At 64.3% G+C, this 15,901-nt stretch overlaps 2 protein-coding genes across 4 annotated transcripts in view; one reads left to right on the forward strand and one right to left on the reverse strand.

Annotated features, from left to right (window-relative positions):
* The window catches only part of GALNT9 (polypeptide N-acetylgalactosaminyltransferase 9), a 35,677-nt gene extending 29,117 nt beyond the window's left edge, over window positions 1–6,560 (forward strand). For 2 of the 3 annotated variants that reach the window (XM_090291888.1, XM_090291889.1), the window contains 5 exons: window positions 2,216–2,401; window positions 3,297–3,434; window positions 3,972–4,067; window positions 5,045–5,212; window positions 6,355–6,560. In XM_090291888.1, coding sequence (XP_090148014.1) covers window positions 2,216–2,401; window positions 3,297–3,434; window positions 3,972–4,067; window positions 5,045–5,212; window positions 6,355–6,501 — 735 coding nt within the window. In that variant the 3' untranslated portion in view covers window positions 6,502–6,560. Of the gene's footprint in view, window positions 1–1,131; window positions 2,078–2,215; window positions 2,402–3,296; window positions 3,435–3,971; window positions 4,068–5,044; window positions 5,213–6,354 lie in introns of those variants that run through there. The other variant, XM_090291890.1, reaches the window with a different exon arrangement.
* Window positions 6,561–11,162: 4,602 nt separating this feature from the next.
* NOC4L (nucleolar complex associated 4 homolog) lies at window positions 11,163–15,855 on the reverse strand. The gene is made up of 15 exons (XM_090292368.1): window positions 15,700–15,855; window positions 15,327–15,447; window positions 14,777–14,883; window positions 14,394–14,501; window positions 14,024–14,173; window positions 13,841–13,940; window positions 13,711–13,745; window positions 13,310–13,360; window positions 13,101–13,212; window positions 12,852–12,912; window positions 12,530–12,640; window positions 12,217–12,377; window positions 12,054–12,136; window positions 11,733–11,846; window positions 11,163–11,647 (listed from the first exon to the last, which is right to left on the reverse strand). The coding sequence occupies exons 1-15, from the start codon at window positions 15,814–15,816 to the stop codon at window positions 11,528–11,530; spliced, it is 1,551 nt and encodes a 516-aa protein (XP_090148494.1). The 5' UTR covers window positions 15,817–15,855; the 3' UTR covers window positions 11,163–11,527.
* Window positions 15,856–15,901: the final 46 nt, after the last annotated feature.

The raw sequence follows: 15,901 nt of genomic DNA on the forward strand, positions 1-15,901 counted from the left end.
AGCCCGAGACCTTCCTGCCACTGCTGTCCCAGCCCCCGTGCCTGCAGCCCTGACCATGTGGGTTTTATTATTATTAGTCACGTTTGGTGAGGCCAGCAGAGCAAGGGCGGCTGCCATTGAGAAGAGGGGATGTTATATCCCGAAGAGGCACATCACCCCCGCCTCCCCCACCTCAGGGCCACCACGCTGCCCGGGCCCTCACCCCAGGGAAGAAGCCCAAGAGCTCCCCTGAGTCTCTGATGCCGATGGACGGGGTGAGGCCTGAACCACATGATTTCAAATTCCTCCTGGAGAGAAAGGGTGAGAGCTGCAGTCCCGGCTCCGGTCAGCACTGTGTCCTCTGGCTGAGGCGCTACTTCGTGGGGACAGCTCAGAGCAGGCGGAGACAGAGAGGGCTCACTGAGAAACCCAGGGCTGCGAGGAGCTGCAGGGAGGCCAAGTGGGAAATTCAAGGAGCTAAGAGTCAGGAGAGCGGCTCCATCGCTGCTGGCCATAGGGACGAGGGGAAAGGCCACACCTGCCTTCCTGTCCCACTGAGGCTGCAGGAAGTGCTGGCTTTTGAATAGCAGGGACCCCCCGCCTCTGAAAAAATGTCATTGCGATCATTGCTGTGGCTTTGAAGAAAGTGGGGAACGGGAGCAAGAGAATGTCAACCTGCTTCAGAGTGAAGGTTCCAAGAGCATCGATAGGAAAGACTCTTGGGGCCGTGTCGACTGGCCATGTGCTCCCGAGGTCACACGCCGCCTGTGACCTGTGCCGGCCGGGCCCCGGCAGTCTCAGCCCCAGCCCAGCGGGCTCCCATTCACGCACAGCCCGGCTGGCGGAGGAGTGGCAGGCCCTGGTAGGGCGGAAGCAGGTCACTGGACACATGAGGTCTCGTTTGTCAGGGCAGCACTGCTGTGCTCTGGGACCCACCGTTCACAGTCCAGCTCTGAAGGGATGAGTCTGTCAGGGCCGACTGGCTGGGCTTCTGGGGTCCCCAAGGGCCCGGAGGGTGGCCCTGCTCCTGCGACCCTTCCCTCTGAGCAGCTGCCTTCAGACTGGCACCCGGCCCTCCTTGTCGTGTTGGCGGTTTCTGTTTGGGTGGCAGTTAACAGAATCGATTGAGGTCATTAGTGGTTGCGACACAGAGCGGGTGTGATGGTCACGCTTAGATCATGTGATTCTGGTCCATGACGCCTCCATGGTGCTGGATGAAGCAGCATCTTCAGGGGCTTCGTGCACTGGTTCCGACTCCCTGCACCAGCCAGCTTGAACCAGCTGTGTGACCTCGGATACGTTTCTGAACCTCTCTGTGCCTCAGTTCTCCATTTCATCTGTAACACGATGACATCGGATTGCTGGGGTTCTGTTCATCCCATGGGCACCTCCCGGCCCAGCCTTGTCAGTGACAACAGAAAACCCCACTGCCCGAGGCTCGAGCAGGTACTTAGGTGTCTCGCGAAGCACACGGCTGCCACAGCAGCTCCGTCTGTTTCCATCGGCCACGCTTACGGCGTAGACCTTGAGCCACGTGGTTGCTGCCTCACGGCCATGAAATGGCTGACCTCACATGCACAGTCCCAGCAGAAAGACGGTCGAAGGGGCAAAGGGCCCTGGCGGCTGAGCCAAGCTTCCCCACAGCCCGCCTTGACGCTTTTGCTCACACCTCATCGGCCAGAACTGTGTCGAATGGCCACCTGCCGCCGCAGGAAGATCGGGGTTTGTGGTGTGACTGGGTTCACTGACGCCACCATCAGGCGTTGTGGCTCCAGCATCTCCACTGGAAACGCCCCGCGGTGACCACAGCCACTCTGGGCCAGGACCTGTGCTCCACACAGCGGCCGCCGATCCCGCCAGGCCCAGTCTCGGGGTCTCTGAGTGGGGAGGGGCCGGCACACAGGGACGTTGGGCTGGGTGGAATATGCGAGGGGAAAATGTCCCTCGATTGTTTGTATCTCAGAACGTGCAAGAGACATGAAGTTTGGTAGCAAAGAGCCAAGGGGGTAGCTAGCCCAGCCTTTGGTGGACAGCTTCTCCTCGGCAGTGGTTCTCTGGACAAGCCCACGGGTGCCAGGCCCCCAGGTGTACTGGGCAGGTGTGTCCTGGGGCCTGTGAGCAGCGGTGGTGCCGTGTGGAGGGAGGGGGGAGGGGCGGATGGAGGGAAGGGGGGAAGGACGGGGCGGGGTGGGGTGGGGTGGGGAGGCCCACTGACCACTCTCCGGGCGCCTTGCAGGTGTGGCAGTGTGGGGGCAGCATGGAGGTGCTGCCCTGCTCCCGCGTGGCCCACATTGAGCGCACCAGGAAGCCCTACAACAACGACATCGATTACTACGCTAAGCGCAACGCCCTGCGGGCGGCCGAGGTCTGGATGGACAGCTTCAAGTCCCACGTGTACATGGCCTGGAACATCCCCATGACTGTAAGCCGGCCGGGCAGGTGGGAGGGGCATTGAAGCCAGGGCAGCTCACGCAGGGACGCTCAGCCAGTCAGCGGCAGGCAGTGTGCCGAGGTCCCCTGCAGGGTCCTGCCTGTTGTGGGAATGCAGGGCTCTTCTCCCAGTGCTGTGTCCTGCAGCCAGGTCTGTCTGCCCCGCACTGTGCGGAGCGGGGATAGGAGGCTGGGTGAGGTGTCCACCTGCTGCTGGCAGGAAGCAGCAGCACAGACCAGAGGCCCCAGACCGGCGCCTGTGGCTGGGGTGGAGCTTAGGGAAGTGGGCTTGGGTATGCAAGTGTGCATGCATGTGGGCACACCGTGCACATGTATGTACATTTGTGCACACACACATATTCCTGTGCACACAGACCTGTGCGTGCATTGTGTGCCATTTGCCTGTGTCCATCCCTATGTGCATGTTTGCACATGTGTGTGCACAAATGTGCCTGTGTGAACGTTGTGCGCATGTATGTGTATATCAAGCCAATACCCCATGCCCCAAGGGCCACCACACAGTGCACTGCAGCATGGACGCTCTGGCCCGGCCCAGATCCCACGCAAACAAGGCAGGGTGCTCCCAGGGGCTCGGAGGTCAGCTCCCAGGAGGGCCCGGGGCCAGTGCTGTGGCGGAGCCAGGCCTGCGCATGGCCAGCAGCCTTTTGTCCAGGCTGGGGCTGGGGCAGCCAGGCCCTCCCATTGGGCACAGCTGCCCTGGACCTTCTAGGGCCCTGGGAGGGCAGAAGCCGCCCCAGACGAGGGGGCTTAGTACCTCAAAGCCCTGAGGGTGGGGCTGCCCCCAGGGGGAGGGCCCCCAGTTCCCAGAGCTCCCCCATCACGAGGACCCGCACTCACCCCTCTTTGCCTCTCTTCCCACCTGCCAGAACCCAGGGGTGGACTTTGGGGACGTGTCTGAGCGGCGGGCTCTGCGCCAGCGGCTGAAATGCCGCAGTTTCAAGTGGTACCTGGAGAACGTGTACCCCGAGATGAGGACCTACAACAACACCCTCACGTACGGAGAGGTACCGCCTCTGCCAGGGCGCCCTGGGGTCAGGCCGGCTGCCCACTGTGCCCGGCGTCCCACGCCCCACCGTCCCATGTCCTGATGCTCCAGGCCTGGCCCCCCGCGTGGCCACGTCCCAGCGCCTGCCCCTGTGTACCCGCATGCAGCCTGGTCATCAGACAGAACGGCACACGGGCACGCGTCGTCAGCGAGCCTCCCTGTGCGGGTGTGGCCAGGTCTCCATGTGAAGTGTGAGGCACGTCTGTCCCCCCCCAGCGACAAGCAAGGCCACCACGGCTGAGGAGCCACCAGTCCCTCCCCGGCGAGCCCACCTGCTGGAGCACCTCGCCCGTCCCCACCCCCGCCCCGCCCAGGGCAGACCCCTCTGCTGCTGGGTCTCAGGCGGCCCTGGCCATCGGCTCTCACTGTCCCGGGACAGCTGGCTGCAGAGCGGGCCCCTCCGCTCCTGTCAGGGGACGGGGTGGGTGGGCCCCCGAGCCTCGCCTTGGCCTGTGTCCCCTCCCACATGGGTTTCTCCTGTGGTTTCTGGTTGTAGGTGAGAAACAGCAAGGCCAGCGGCTACTGCTTGGACCAGGGAGCAGAGGATGACGACCGAGCGATCCTCTACCCCTGCCACGGGATGTCATCCCAGGTAGGAGTGGCAGCCAACCCGACCAGCCGCAGGTGGGAAGTGGGGACAGGGGCCGCTGGGCCTCCTGATTCCACTGTGGCTGTGAGGTCAGCACCTGGGGGCAGTGCAGGGACCCCCAGGAGTCACACACATGCACACAAAAGGGATGCACACACACAGAAATATGCAGACATGCACATATGTGCACCGAGAGGCACAATGCGTGCACACATGTAATGTGTGCACAAGCACACGTGTACATGCACGGGCACACAGCACACATGTGTGCACATACCTGGGGTTAGTGCAGGGCAAGGCCTCGGGAGAATCACTGGCCCCTGGCGCTGTGGCTCCCCCGTCCCTCGGACAGGACGGTAATGGCACTTACCTCCCGGGCTGCTGTGGGGATGACCCCAGTGTGGGCAGAGCATTCGTACTGTGTGGACGCCACACCCAGGAACGCTGCAGGTCACGGGCTCTGGCTACAGCTGCACACTACACAGAGCATCCACTGGGGCCTTGCCAGAGCTTGTGAGCCAGGGGCTGCCGGGCCTCCCGCTGACGGAGGAGGAGGCCAGGGCAGAGAGGGACGTGACTTGCCCAAGGTCATGCGGCTGGGCAGGGGCAGGGATCTGCAGCACTGGCTTCTGCTGGGAGCACGTTGCTTTGCAAATAACAGTGTGAACTAGGCCCACAGCATGTGTGACCTTGGGGCCTCCATCGTGGGCTCACCTTGTGGTTCAAGGGTCGATAAGATGACCTGGGGGCGTGTGGGAGACGCCCCCGGGGCTGGGGCTGGGCCCTGGACCCCACAGCAGTGGGTTCCCAGCAATGTCCTGGGGAAGGAGGCTGAAGTGGAAGGAACAGCCAGGCCAGGGGCAGGGCTGTCCCTGGGCGGCGCCCCTCTGGTGACAGGCCGGCCCCAGGAGGCAATGCTAGCCCTCTCCCTTCAGAGGGCCCGGGCCCCCGGTCACCCGGCTCTCGCGGCCTCTCCCCAGCTCGTGCGCTACAGCACCGAGGGGCTGCTGCAGCTGGGCCCCCTGGGCTCCACCGCCTTCCTGCCCGACTCCAAGTGCCTGGTGGACGACGGCCGGGCCCGCACGCCTGCCCTGAGGAAGTGTGAGGACGTGGCCCGGCCAGCGCAGCGGATGTGGGACTTCACCCAGGTCAGTGGGCGGGGAGACCCCGGGGGCAGCGAGGGGCGCACATGAACTCTGTCTCACAAAGTTGAGGTGACAGGCTCAGGATCACAGCCAGGTCACGCCCCTGCAGCTGCTGCCTCCAGGTGTGGGGGGAACCCCACACTTTCACCTCCTCCAGCCTCCTGATGAGGGGGCTTTGGGGGAGGAATGGGGTGACTGGCGCCGGGGTGCCCTCGCCCCACTGTGGGCCACAGGGTGGGGACCAGACTGCACCTCCTCTGGCTCCGTGGGGATCAGCCCCTCCTGGCTCTCAGGGGCGGCGGGGCTGCAATTCCAAGCCCTAAGAACAGACATCGGGCTGACAGGTCAAAGGCGGCTGCTGGGCTCGTGGGTCAGGCCCTGGGCTCTCTGGGCCCTCCCACCCCCGCCCCACCCCCACCCCCACCCCCAGCCCCGCTTCCTGGAGCTCAGACCACTCCTCACACCACCTCCCTCCCTGGACCATCGGGTGTGAACAGCACACGAGCCCCAAGTGTGCAGCTGGGACCCTGCACCCATGAAGGAGGGCAGGACATGTGGCCAGCCCCTGCCACTCCTTGCCCGGGGTCCTCTCTGCCCCGTGGGGGAGCAGACGCCACTCTGTGCGCTCCTGACTCCTCACTCACGCCTGAGCTCCCTGCCGGCCCACAGACGTGGTCTGGAGACACTGCTGGGCAGACCCAGGATGTCACAGGGGAGGTGCAGGCGTGAGCCCACAGGGGCCCGAGGTCCTCAGGAGGCCACGCCTGGGGCCAGGAGAGCAAGGGCCACGCGGCAGGAGGAGGACAGAGGCCTCACAGCTGTGAGCCTGGGTCCTTGGGTGGCCAGGCCCTCAGTGTTCACAGGTGTCTGAGGGCAGATCAGACAGGCCAGGGGTCAGGGAGTTACGGGGACAAGTGCATCTCGGGGCCTCGGACTCCGTTGTCCCGGTTACTCCTCAGACCCTGGGGAGCTGGGCAGGCAGGTGGGAGGGCTGATGGGGGGCAACTGGAGGACAGAGGGGCTTAGGGACAGGCAGGCCCCCGTCTCAGGTGGCTGTGAGGGACCACATGGGGCTTACACCTCTCCCCCCGGATGCCCTCACGATGGCCCCCAGTCGCCCGTGCTGACTTGGTTTTCCCCCACAGGGCGGCCCCATCGTGAGCCGGGACACGGGCCGGTGCCTGGAGGTGGAGATGGCCAAGGACGCCAACTTCGGGCTGCGGCTGGTGGTGCAGGGGTGCTCGGGGCAGAAGTGGGCCATCAGGAACTGGGTCAAGCACGGCCGGCACTGAGCCCTGGCCCGCCGACCCGCCCATCCTGAGCTGGCGGCCCGAGGGCCCGGCTGTGCTGGCGCCCTGCGACTGTGCCCTCTCCCAGCTGCGGCGGCCAGGGTTGGCGGGCCGCCTGTGTGCTGCCCGATCACCCGCCCGCCACCGGCTCCGGCTCCAGCTCCAGCTCCGGCTCCGGCTCCAAACCACGTGCCTTTTCCACGGTTTCCTGTGCAGCCGCCTGGGCAGCCACCTCTGCATGTGCTGGAGCCCCGCACCCCCCCCCCCCCCACAGAATTGCCCCGTGAACTCAAAGGGCGGCAGGCTGGCCCTCGCCTCCCTGCCGACTGCGCTGTGGTCGCCCAGTCAGGGCCCAGGGGCAAGGAAAGCACTGCCTCCTGCGGCCAAGACCAGGGCCCGTAAGGCAGCCCCGGACCGCGCTGCAGGGATGTGCCCACAGGACAGCGTCCGTCCAACAAAGAGCAGATCGAGCGATACAGACCCGTGCGTGGTCCCTGGAGTCGGGACGCTGGTGGTTCAGGGCCGTGTCCTTGCCCCAGCATCTCCCCCAGGCCGGGCGCCTCCCCTGGTTGCGCTAACGCAGGGTCAGCAAACGAGGACCCACGGCCCCTCGCTGTTTTTATAAATAAAGTTTTATCGGCACCTGCTTATGTCTTGTCCATGCAGCTGCTTTGGGGCTCCAGGGTGGAGCTGAGAAGCAGCACCCCCCCCCCCCACGGGACTGTCCTGGAGCCTCCAGACAAGTCGGCGCATGAGGAAAGTGACAGGGCTGCGGGGAAGACGCTGGAAAGGGCTCCTGCCCGCCCCTCCCCATCACACCCAGGGCCAGGCCACTGCTCAGTCCTGCCTCAGGTGTCCGAGGACCAGAGGGCAGGCAGAGGCCAAGCCTCCATGAGGCAGATGCCGGCTCCTCCTGTGTGGAGGGCCTCCCCGGGCAGAACTGCGGGCACTGACTTTGGTCTCTCCCCTTTCTTACAGAGTGACCTGGGGGTGCTTCTGGACAGCCGGCCTGGGGCTAGGGGCGTGCTCAGCCTACCTGGGGACAGACGCCCTGCTGAGGCAGGAGCCTGGCTGCCCTTCCAGACGGGGCTGCAGCCGCGAAGCCCGGCAGTGTCTCTTCCAGGGAGAGAAGTCACTGCTGGTGCTGCCCAGGGTCTCAGGTCCCGGGGTGGGGGGCGGTCTTCCCAAAGATCAGCGGGGGCAGGACAGCAGAGCAACGCCCGTCTCTGCATCCCTAGGCGGGGAGGTCTCAGGGCACACTAGGGTCTTGTGCCCTGAGGACCGGGAACAATTCTGCACGTCTCTGTCTGTCTAACTCATGGTGTTGTGCACGCCCCTCCCCCTCCCCCGACCACCATCCTGGGCTCAGAAGAGCGTCCAACAGCAGCCATGAAACGAAGGAAGCCCCCTCACCCCACTCCCTGCACCTTCTGGCCCCCACACCCACACTTCTTTTGCCTGAAGTCACAGAAGGGGGTGACAAAGAGAGAGAAACGTGCATCTGTCCTTCCACTTACTGATGCATCATTGGTCGATTCTTGTCTGTGCCCTGGCCGGGGATCGAACCTGCAACCACGGCCTGTGGGACGATGCTCCACCAACTGAGCTGCCTGGCCAGGGCTTCTTTGCCCGTGTTTTAGAGCACGAGGCAGGGCAAGGGGCCCCCACCTGGGTCTGTCTGCCCCAAAACTGTGTTCCCTCCACTCTGCCTGGCTGCTTAGGACGTTGTATTTTCCTTTTTGAACAATGGTCATGTTTTAAATGACCGAGACTCAAGCAAATAGAATGCAATGCAACTTGACAGCAGGCTCGCTGCTTCATTAATCTGACCATAAACTGGCTCCTTGGCAAACGCAGAGAGGTCCACGCTGTTCACGTCAAACGGCTCGCGGGTGACCAGGCCTGACTGCCGGGGCCTGGGAGAAGCTGCTGACAGGCGCACGCTCCTGACGGAAGGAGGGCAGGTCCTTCCCTCCTCCACTTCTGACGGAGGTCGTGGGATTCAGAATTTAATTTTGTCCAATGGAAACGATCATCGCTGCTCAAACTGTCTGGGTAAGGGACCCCTGTGGGGAGTGGGTCCCAGGACCGGGGCCGGTGTGGGAGGCAGCCCCTGGCTAGGGACCCAGCAGACACAAGCAGTCTTCCGAGAACCCAGAGCAGCTCCCAGGCAGCCGTCCCTGGGCCCCAAGCAGGGCTGGCCTGGAAGACGACATGGGATGGGTGGTCTGGGGTCTGAGGCCTCTTCCCGCTTCAGCGCCAACCCCAGCTGCAGGGACAGAGAGGGGAGGGGTGTGTGGCTGCCCCATGCAGGGGTGTCTGCCATTAGCAGGTTTCAGGGGGGAGGGGCAAGAGGTGATAGGGCATCTGGGTCTCACCTCCCACGCCAGGTGGCAGCAGGGGTTGGGGACCTGGCATTCCAAAGGCCGCTCTCTTACCCGAGACTCCTGGTCATGAGTGAACAAGGACCCTCAAAGTGTGTGGGGTCCTGCCCGCCTGCCCCCCCGCACCCCCAGAAGCCTTTCCCCGGGGCCCCTCTCGACGGCCACTGGCTTGGGCCCGTCTTTCGCGCCCACTGACTCAGCAGGTGTTCTGGGCACACGGGGCGGGACACAGAGATGACAGGAGTCCCCGCCCCTACAGCGCCCCCACCCCAGGCCAGGGCCACCGAGGCCCCTACAAAGGTTTGTGTGGAACCTCACCTGTGACGTGATTTCATGAAGCGTCACCACCTCAGGGCAGGAGAACCAGTGTACTTACAACGGAAGGAAATGCAACACTGACTGGGGGTTTTGTGACTCAACGGGTTCATTTGGGGATAAAGGAAAAGGCTGCAAGGCGCGGTCATGATGTACTCAGACCGTGCGGGGGTCCCGGGCCCTGCGCACGCAGAGGAAGGGCAGGGGAGGCCAGCCCAGCCCAGCCAGCCCACGGCTCAGGAGATGACAGCTGCGAGCGCCCCTCCCACAGACTCTCATCGCCGGGTCTCGCTCCTAGTCTTCGTCAGAAGGCCATGATGACGATGTGATTCGTCTCGTCCCGGTTCCCTAGGCCTGTGGACGGCGCTGGATGATGTGTCGGGACGTTGCCGTCCTGTGCTCGTGAGAGGGAGGTGACCGTGTGGGAAGCAGGGTCTTCGTGTCTGTTTCCTCCTGTGAGGCCTTCAGCATGGCCTGGGCTGCTGACCAGGAGACCCCTGAATGGGTAGAGATGACTTTCGACCCTCAGGAAGGGCCCCAAATGCTCCGAGCACCCAGGCTCCCGCACGCACGGATGCCCTGAAGTGCGTGGGACCGGGGCAGCTGCTTGGAACTCGGGACCTCAGGGCACAGGGAGAGGAGGCAGTGGCCAAGGGCTGCACATGGAGGCCGGGCCACAGGGGTGTGAACCCCTCAGCTCAGAGCCCCAGACGCCCCAAAGAAGCCGCAGCAGGTAAGCGAGGTCGTGGGGCTGAGGAGCGTCGCTTCCTCGTGTTGCGAAGAGCTGCGTCCCCAGACGCCAGAGTTAACTGAACCGCCAATCTAGTAAGTTGTGCAGGTAACTGCTCAGGGATAAATTCACGAGAAGCCTCGTTTGTTATTCCTCTTGCTCTTTTAAGCACCCAACAGTCATTTTTAAGTTAAACCAAACAGCTTATCTGTGCTAATGCAGACTGACAGGGCTCTCCCCGGGGACCTGGTGGTGGCTGGTGGGCCGGCGCCCTGCAAACATCAGTCATTTTGGGACAGTTTAGCCAGAGACATCTTGGGGCTTTGTGGTGATGAATTTCAAAACCAGGTCCATTTCTCCCTGACGGTTCCAGCCGGGTGGGCTCCAAGTTGTCCCTTTTCTAAGCTCAGAACTGGCCATCACATGTCCAAGTGCTGAAGCCACAGCGGCCAGCTCTGCTCCCAATATCCACAGGCACGGAAGTGTCCTCGCCGGCCAGCCGGCCCCTGTTTCTCTGCGGGGCTGTGGGGGTTGCTGGAAGAAAGACCAGGACGGGGGAGGAGAACCAGGGAGGGAGGCAAAAGTCAGGAGGAAGAACATTCTGGAAGAAAGCCCAAAGAATACAAGAAAATATCCTGGAAAATCTTCTTACTTTAGAAGAGCTTAAGAAGACAGCATTTTAAAAGAGGAATGTACAGATCAGGTGCCAAACTAAAGAATGAGGCGGGACCCACAGATTTCAGAGCTCCAGAAGCAAAAGGGGGCTTGAGGACCACAGCAGGGAGTCAGAAAGAAAAAGCGCGTGGGGAACAGAATGAGCACAGCCAGAACCACACCGCTGACGTGGAAACTTCAAAGCTGTGACTAGGGATTTAAAAAAAAATCCTTGAAAAGAAACCAAAGAAAGCAGATAAATTCCTTGGAATCCACAGGAAGATGGCTCAGCACAAGGATCATCGGTGTCCCCAAAAAGAACGCTTCTAGAAGAGGGAAACGGGCTCAGAGGCTCCCAGGAGGCCCGGGACACAGCGAGGCCGTGGGATGCGGCGCCGCGACCTGCCACCAACCATCCGCAGTGCGGCCCCCGGTCCCTTCCGGCCTGCCGTGGCGCTGGGCTGTGGGAGGCGGGAACTGTCGGAGGAGCACACAGGACTTCCTGGCTCTGTTTCTGCAACTTTTTCTTTTTCTTTTTCCACTCAAATGATTTTGAAATGAAAATGTCAAAAATGAAAAAACACTTTTTAAATGCACGTTTTATTATATGTAAATTACACCTCAACAGAGGAAATTTTTAAAACATGCATAAAATCTAACTCTGCTCAGTGAGTAAAACGTATGTTTGTACACGTGTGCTGTGGACTCAGACAAACACAGCCGCCGAGGCCTGTCATCCCCGCGGTCCCCGCACGAGCCCGCGGCTGCCCGCCTGCCAGGCCGCAGAGAAGGGAGGGGCCTGGAGACGTCCCTCCAGGGGCAGGGTGGGCGGGGCCGCGGGCGCACAGAGGGGCGCAGCCCCTGGGAGGGAGCTAGCCCTGCGCCTGCCCACAGCCCCCTGAGTCACTCTCCAGCAAAGCCATTTATCTGGGGGACGGGCCCAGGGTCAGCAGAGGGTGAAGTGCTGGGCGCAGAGGTCACCCTGCCGGCCCAGCAGGCCCTGCGCCGGGATGAACTCCAGCGGCACCGCCTCGGGCCCCTTCTTCTTCAGGTCCCGCTCGAAGATCTGCGAGGACGGACAGACAGACGGACGCTCTTGCACCCGGGAGCTCCCCGCGCCCGGGCCCCGCCCCCCACGGCCCTGGCCGCACCTCAAACGCAGTGAGCTCCAGGAAGGGCGCGATGCTGGCCTCGGGCACAGACAGCATCTGGTTGATGACACTGGCGGCCTTGGACACCTCGGGGTGGTAATGCCGCTGCAGGGCCTGGAGGGTGTGCGGGCCGTCAGCACCCCCTTGGGCTGCCTCACGTCCCCACAGCCCATGCTGGGACAGAGCGGTGACTCTGGAGAGAGTCCTGGGTTCCCCCAGGCAACCAGGGGGCAGGAAGCGGTGGGGGCCCTGGGACTCTGCGGCCCTTCTGGGAGAGGTATGGGGTGGGTGTCAGCTCGCGGGGGCAGCCGAGCGCCTCACCTGCAGCTCCCAGAGGGAGCTCTCCAGGGCCCGGCTCCTGGCTGGGTCCTCCTCGTCGGGGTCATAGGGGTCATCGTCCAGCTCTAGGGACAAGACCCAGGCCTGCTCACCACCTGCCCCACACTGGCTGGGCGGGCAGGCCTCCAGGGCTGGGCGCACTCACCGGGGCCCTGCGGCCGGTGCACGAGGACGCGGCAGGCCGGGTGTCTGCGCAGCAGGTTGCAGATGAAGGGCAGGACCACGAGCAGGGCCTCGGGCGGCGCGGTCAGGGCCAGGCGCGCCAGGCGCTTGGCGAAGGCTGCCACCAGGTAGGCGGGCAGGTGGCTGGGCAGGAAGGGGGGTGTGAGAAGCCCCGCCCCGCACACCAGCCCCTTCCGGCCCGTCTGCAGCCTGTGCTGATGGGCTGGGGTCCCGGAGGGTCTGGGTCGCCCTGTGACTGTGATAGCCTGGGAACCCTGCGCCTCTCGGACGCTTACGAGGATGACAGGAAGAGGTCAGCCAGGTGGAAGAAGCGTGCCCGGTACTTGACGTGGAAGATGGACGGGTCCAGGAGGCCATAGAGCTTCTGGTAGAAGTCGGGGTACTCCCTGCGGGTATGGGGGTGCAGAGGGTGCGTGGGGGGATCCACACGTGGGGATAAAAGCACAGAGAAAGCAGGCAGATCAGGGCCCCAGGGAACCCCAGCCTCCAGGGCCACCCCCCTCTCCAAGGGCCCCCAAAGCTTCTGACCCCTGAGCAGAGCAGGGGCCCAGTCTGGGGCAGGGGACAGGCCTGCACGTCCCCCAGGGTGACACTCACAGGTTGTGCTTGTGAATCAGGATAAAAAGTCCATTCAAGGCCAGGAGGCTGATGGCACCCCCTGCAGACAGACACAGCCATGGAGCCCCAGCCCCACCTGCACCCCCACCCGGGGAGAGACCAGAAAAGCTGGAGGCTGTGTGCCAGGAGCGCCCGCCTCCGTCAGCCTAGGGCGGGAAAGGAGCCTTCGGCCCTGCGTGTCTGCCTGGTCGGGCCCTGATCACGGCCCCTCTGGGGGCTCCCGCTCACCGACGTTGTAGGCGTGGGTGAGGAAGTCGATCATGAGGCTGGGCTGGGCCAGGTGCGGCAGGATGGTGTCATGCATGATCACCAGCACCTTCTTGCAGAGGCTGAGGGGCAGCTGCGGGGGAAGCAGGTCAGGGTGCAGCCCACCCACCGTACCCACCGCACAGGCCAGGAGCCCAGACCCCGGGGCCCGCCCCCCCACTAGGCCCTACCTTGTGCTTGAGAAAGCCGAGCCACATCGCTTGGAAGGCCCTCCTGTGCTCCTGTGTGGGGTGGGGGTCCGGGCTGCACACGCTGCTCCCACCAGGCCCTGCCCCTCCTTCCCAACCCCACCCTGCCCTCTTCCTGCCACCTGTAAGTCCGAGCCCAGGGCCCGAACTCAAGAGGCTCTGACAAGGGGAGGGGAGACACTCGCCTCCCGAGCAGCACAGAGCAGATGGGCATCTCGTCCAGCACTGCCCTTGACCAGGCCTCTGACCTCTCTAAGCCCAGAAAGAGGTGGTTGGCCCACCCCACCGCACCCCTACACACGCTGCCTGTGTCTGGGGACAGGCGATGCCCCACGACAAAGTCTGCTCCTGGGGAGGCCACCGGCTCCTCCAGACTGTCTCACCTTCAGATGGGTGACCTTCCACTTGTCCGACAGCTCTATAAGGAAGTCGGGAGAGATGCAGCGCTCACGAGGCTGTGAGGGTGCAGGCCCGGAGCCCCCACCTGCCTGCCCGCCCGCCCGGGACACTCACCCGTGTGCTGCACGTAGAAGTCAGCGATGCCGCTCTCCTGCCGGGGCAGGCTCATAGCGGACAGCAGCGTGAAGGCATTGTTCCAGAACGCAAGGGGCACCTGCGAGAGGCCTGTCCTGAGCGCCTGGGCTCCAACACCCCCCTCGCACCCCCTCCCCCAGACGCGAGGCCCAGCCAGCACACCTCAGGGTGCCCGTCGGCGACCCGGGCCACGGTGTCCGTCGCCGCCTGCATCGTGTGGTAGCGGAGGTCGTCGTGTCCCAGGTACTCCCGGAACTGGGACAGGAGCAGCGAGCGATCCTCGTCCAGGGAGAGCAGGCCTTCCACTATGGCCTGGGTGAGGACGGGCCATGAGCACCTCTCCACGCCAGGGTGGGCCAGCCCGCGCTGAGCTCACCCAGCAGTCCCACAGATAGCACCCTGCCCAAGGACACCCCCGAGCTGGCAGCCCATCCCACCCCCCACAGGCTGGGTGCAGCTGAGCCTCACCTGACCGCCCCCCCGCCCCCCAGCTGGGGCTGCTGTGGTCCACGGGGACCCCCGCTGCCCTCACCTTGAAGAGCTGCCGGGGGAACAGGTAGTTGCCCTCCCACTTGGGTTTCTCCAGTGGGTGCGCTCCTTCTAGCTGCACAAACTTCATGAGCGTGCTGAGTGCCAGCTCCTAGGGAGGGGAGCAGAGGAGCCATGCTACCCCCAATGCCTCGCCCACCCCGGCAGACCGGCCCACGGGGTGTCGGGAATTAGGCCTGAGTGCCCGGGAGGGAGGAGTCAGGAGAGAGGACGCGGCGGCCAACGGAGAGAAGAAAGCGTCCTTAGGCGGACAGGGAAGTGTGGAAAGACAAGTATCTGCAGCACAGCCCCGGCCTCTTCCATGTAGAGAGGCTCGGGGTGCAGGGAACGGACAGATGAGGCAAGACCAGGGACCCCCAGACTCACCTTGACCTGAAACGAGGGGTGGGCCAGGAGCTCCACCAGGCGGTTGCAGCAGCTCTGGTAACGGTGCCTCATCCACACCTTGTACTTCCTTGTGGCCCCCTGGGACCCTGCGGCGGGGATGCGTGGTCAGCCCACCTCAGCGCTCACGGCCACCTGCTCAGCCCAGCTCGGGGAGTGAGTGGGAACCGCCGCCCAGAGCGGGGCGGAGCAGCACATCCCCCCAGCCAGGCAGAGTGGCTCCTACCCCAAGGGCAGGGCCCCAGCCCTCTCTGCTCCCCAAACCTAAACATCCCAAGAGGAACGGCGTGTAACCTGGACTTCCCGTGGTACTAATGGCTAAGGCTGAACAAGGCCCAAATGTGCACAAAAGTCATTCATTGGCCGCCCGTCACTGTCTGTCGTGCCCCTCCCCCGCCCCTCCAGCACAATCATCACCCCCACGGCGGGCTTGGGTGCCCTCCTGCCAACTGTGCGCCTGTGACGAGACCTCCCGTGCTGACGAGGTTTCTCTCCAATCCTGTAGAGAGCCCGGGCCCCCAAAGACACTCACCTGCCATGACGGCTTCCTCCGGCGGCAGCTGGCCCACAAACAGCTCACCCCGCTCCAGCAAGGCCCCGAAAAGGCGGCTGCACGCACGCACCGCATCCTGGATCTCCTCCTGGTCCTCGGACTGTAGGGAGACGCCGGTCGCACGGTGCCCCGCCCCCGGTTTCCCGACCGGGACTCCAGCCCCATCGAGCCCCATCCACCCTTGACCCCGGCGTGCCTCCCCACCCCGCCTCTGCCAAAGCCCCCACCCGACCGTCCAGGCCGGGGGCCCCAGTAAAACCCGGGACTCCCCCCTGCAGCCGTCTCCCCACGCCCGCGCCCGGGGCCCGCATTCCGGCCCCCGAGCCCGCGGTCCGCGCCGCGCGCGCCGCACCTGCAGCACCGCCAGGATGTCGAACACGGCGTTGGCCTCGGCGCGGCTCGCCAGCACCGCCTCCAGCAGGTGGCCCAGCGCGCGGCGCGCGTCCCGCCGACCGGGGCCCCGCTCCATGCCGCCGCCCCACGCGCAGCGCGGCCGGTCTCGGCACCGCCTTCCGGCGCGGCCCTGACGTCACGGCCCCGCGCGTCACCGCCGC

Source organism: Furipterus horrens, unplaced genomic scaffold (genome assembly GCF_987537825.1).
Source record: "Furipterus horrens unplaced genomic scaffold, mFurHor1.1.pri manual_scaffold_11, whole genome shotgun sequence".
NCBI classification, from domain to species: domain Eukaryota; kingdom Metazoa; phylum Chordata; class Mammalia; order Chiroptera; family Furipteridae; genus Furipterus; species Furipterus horrens.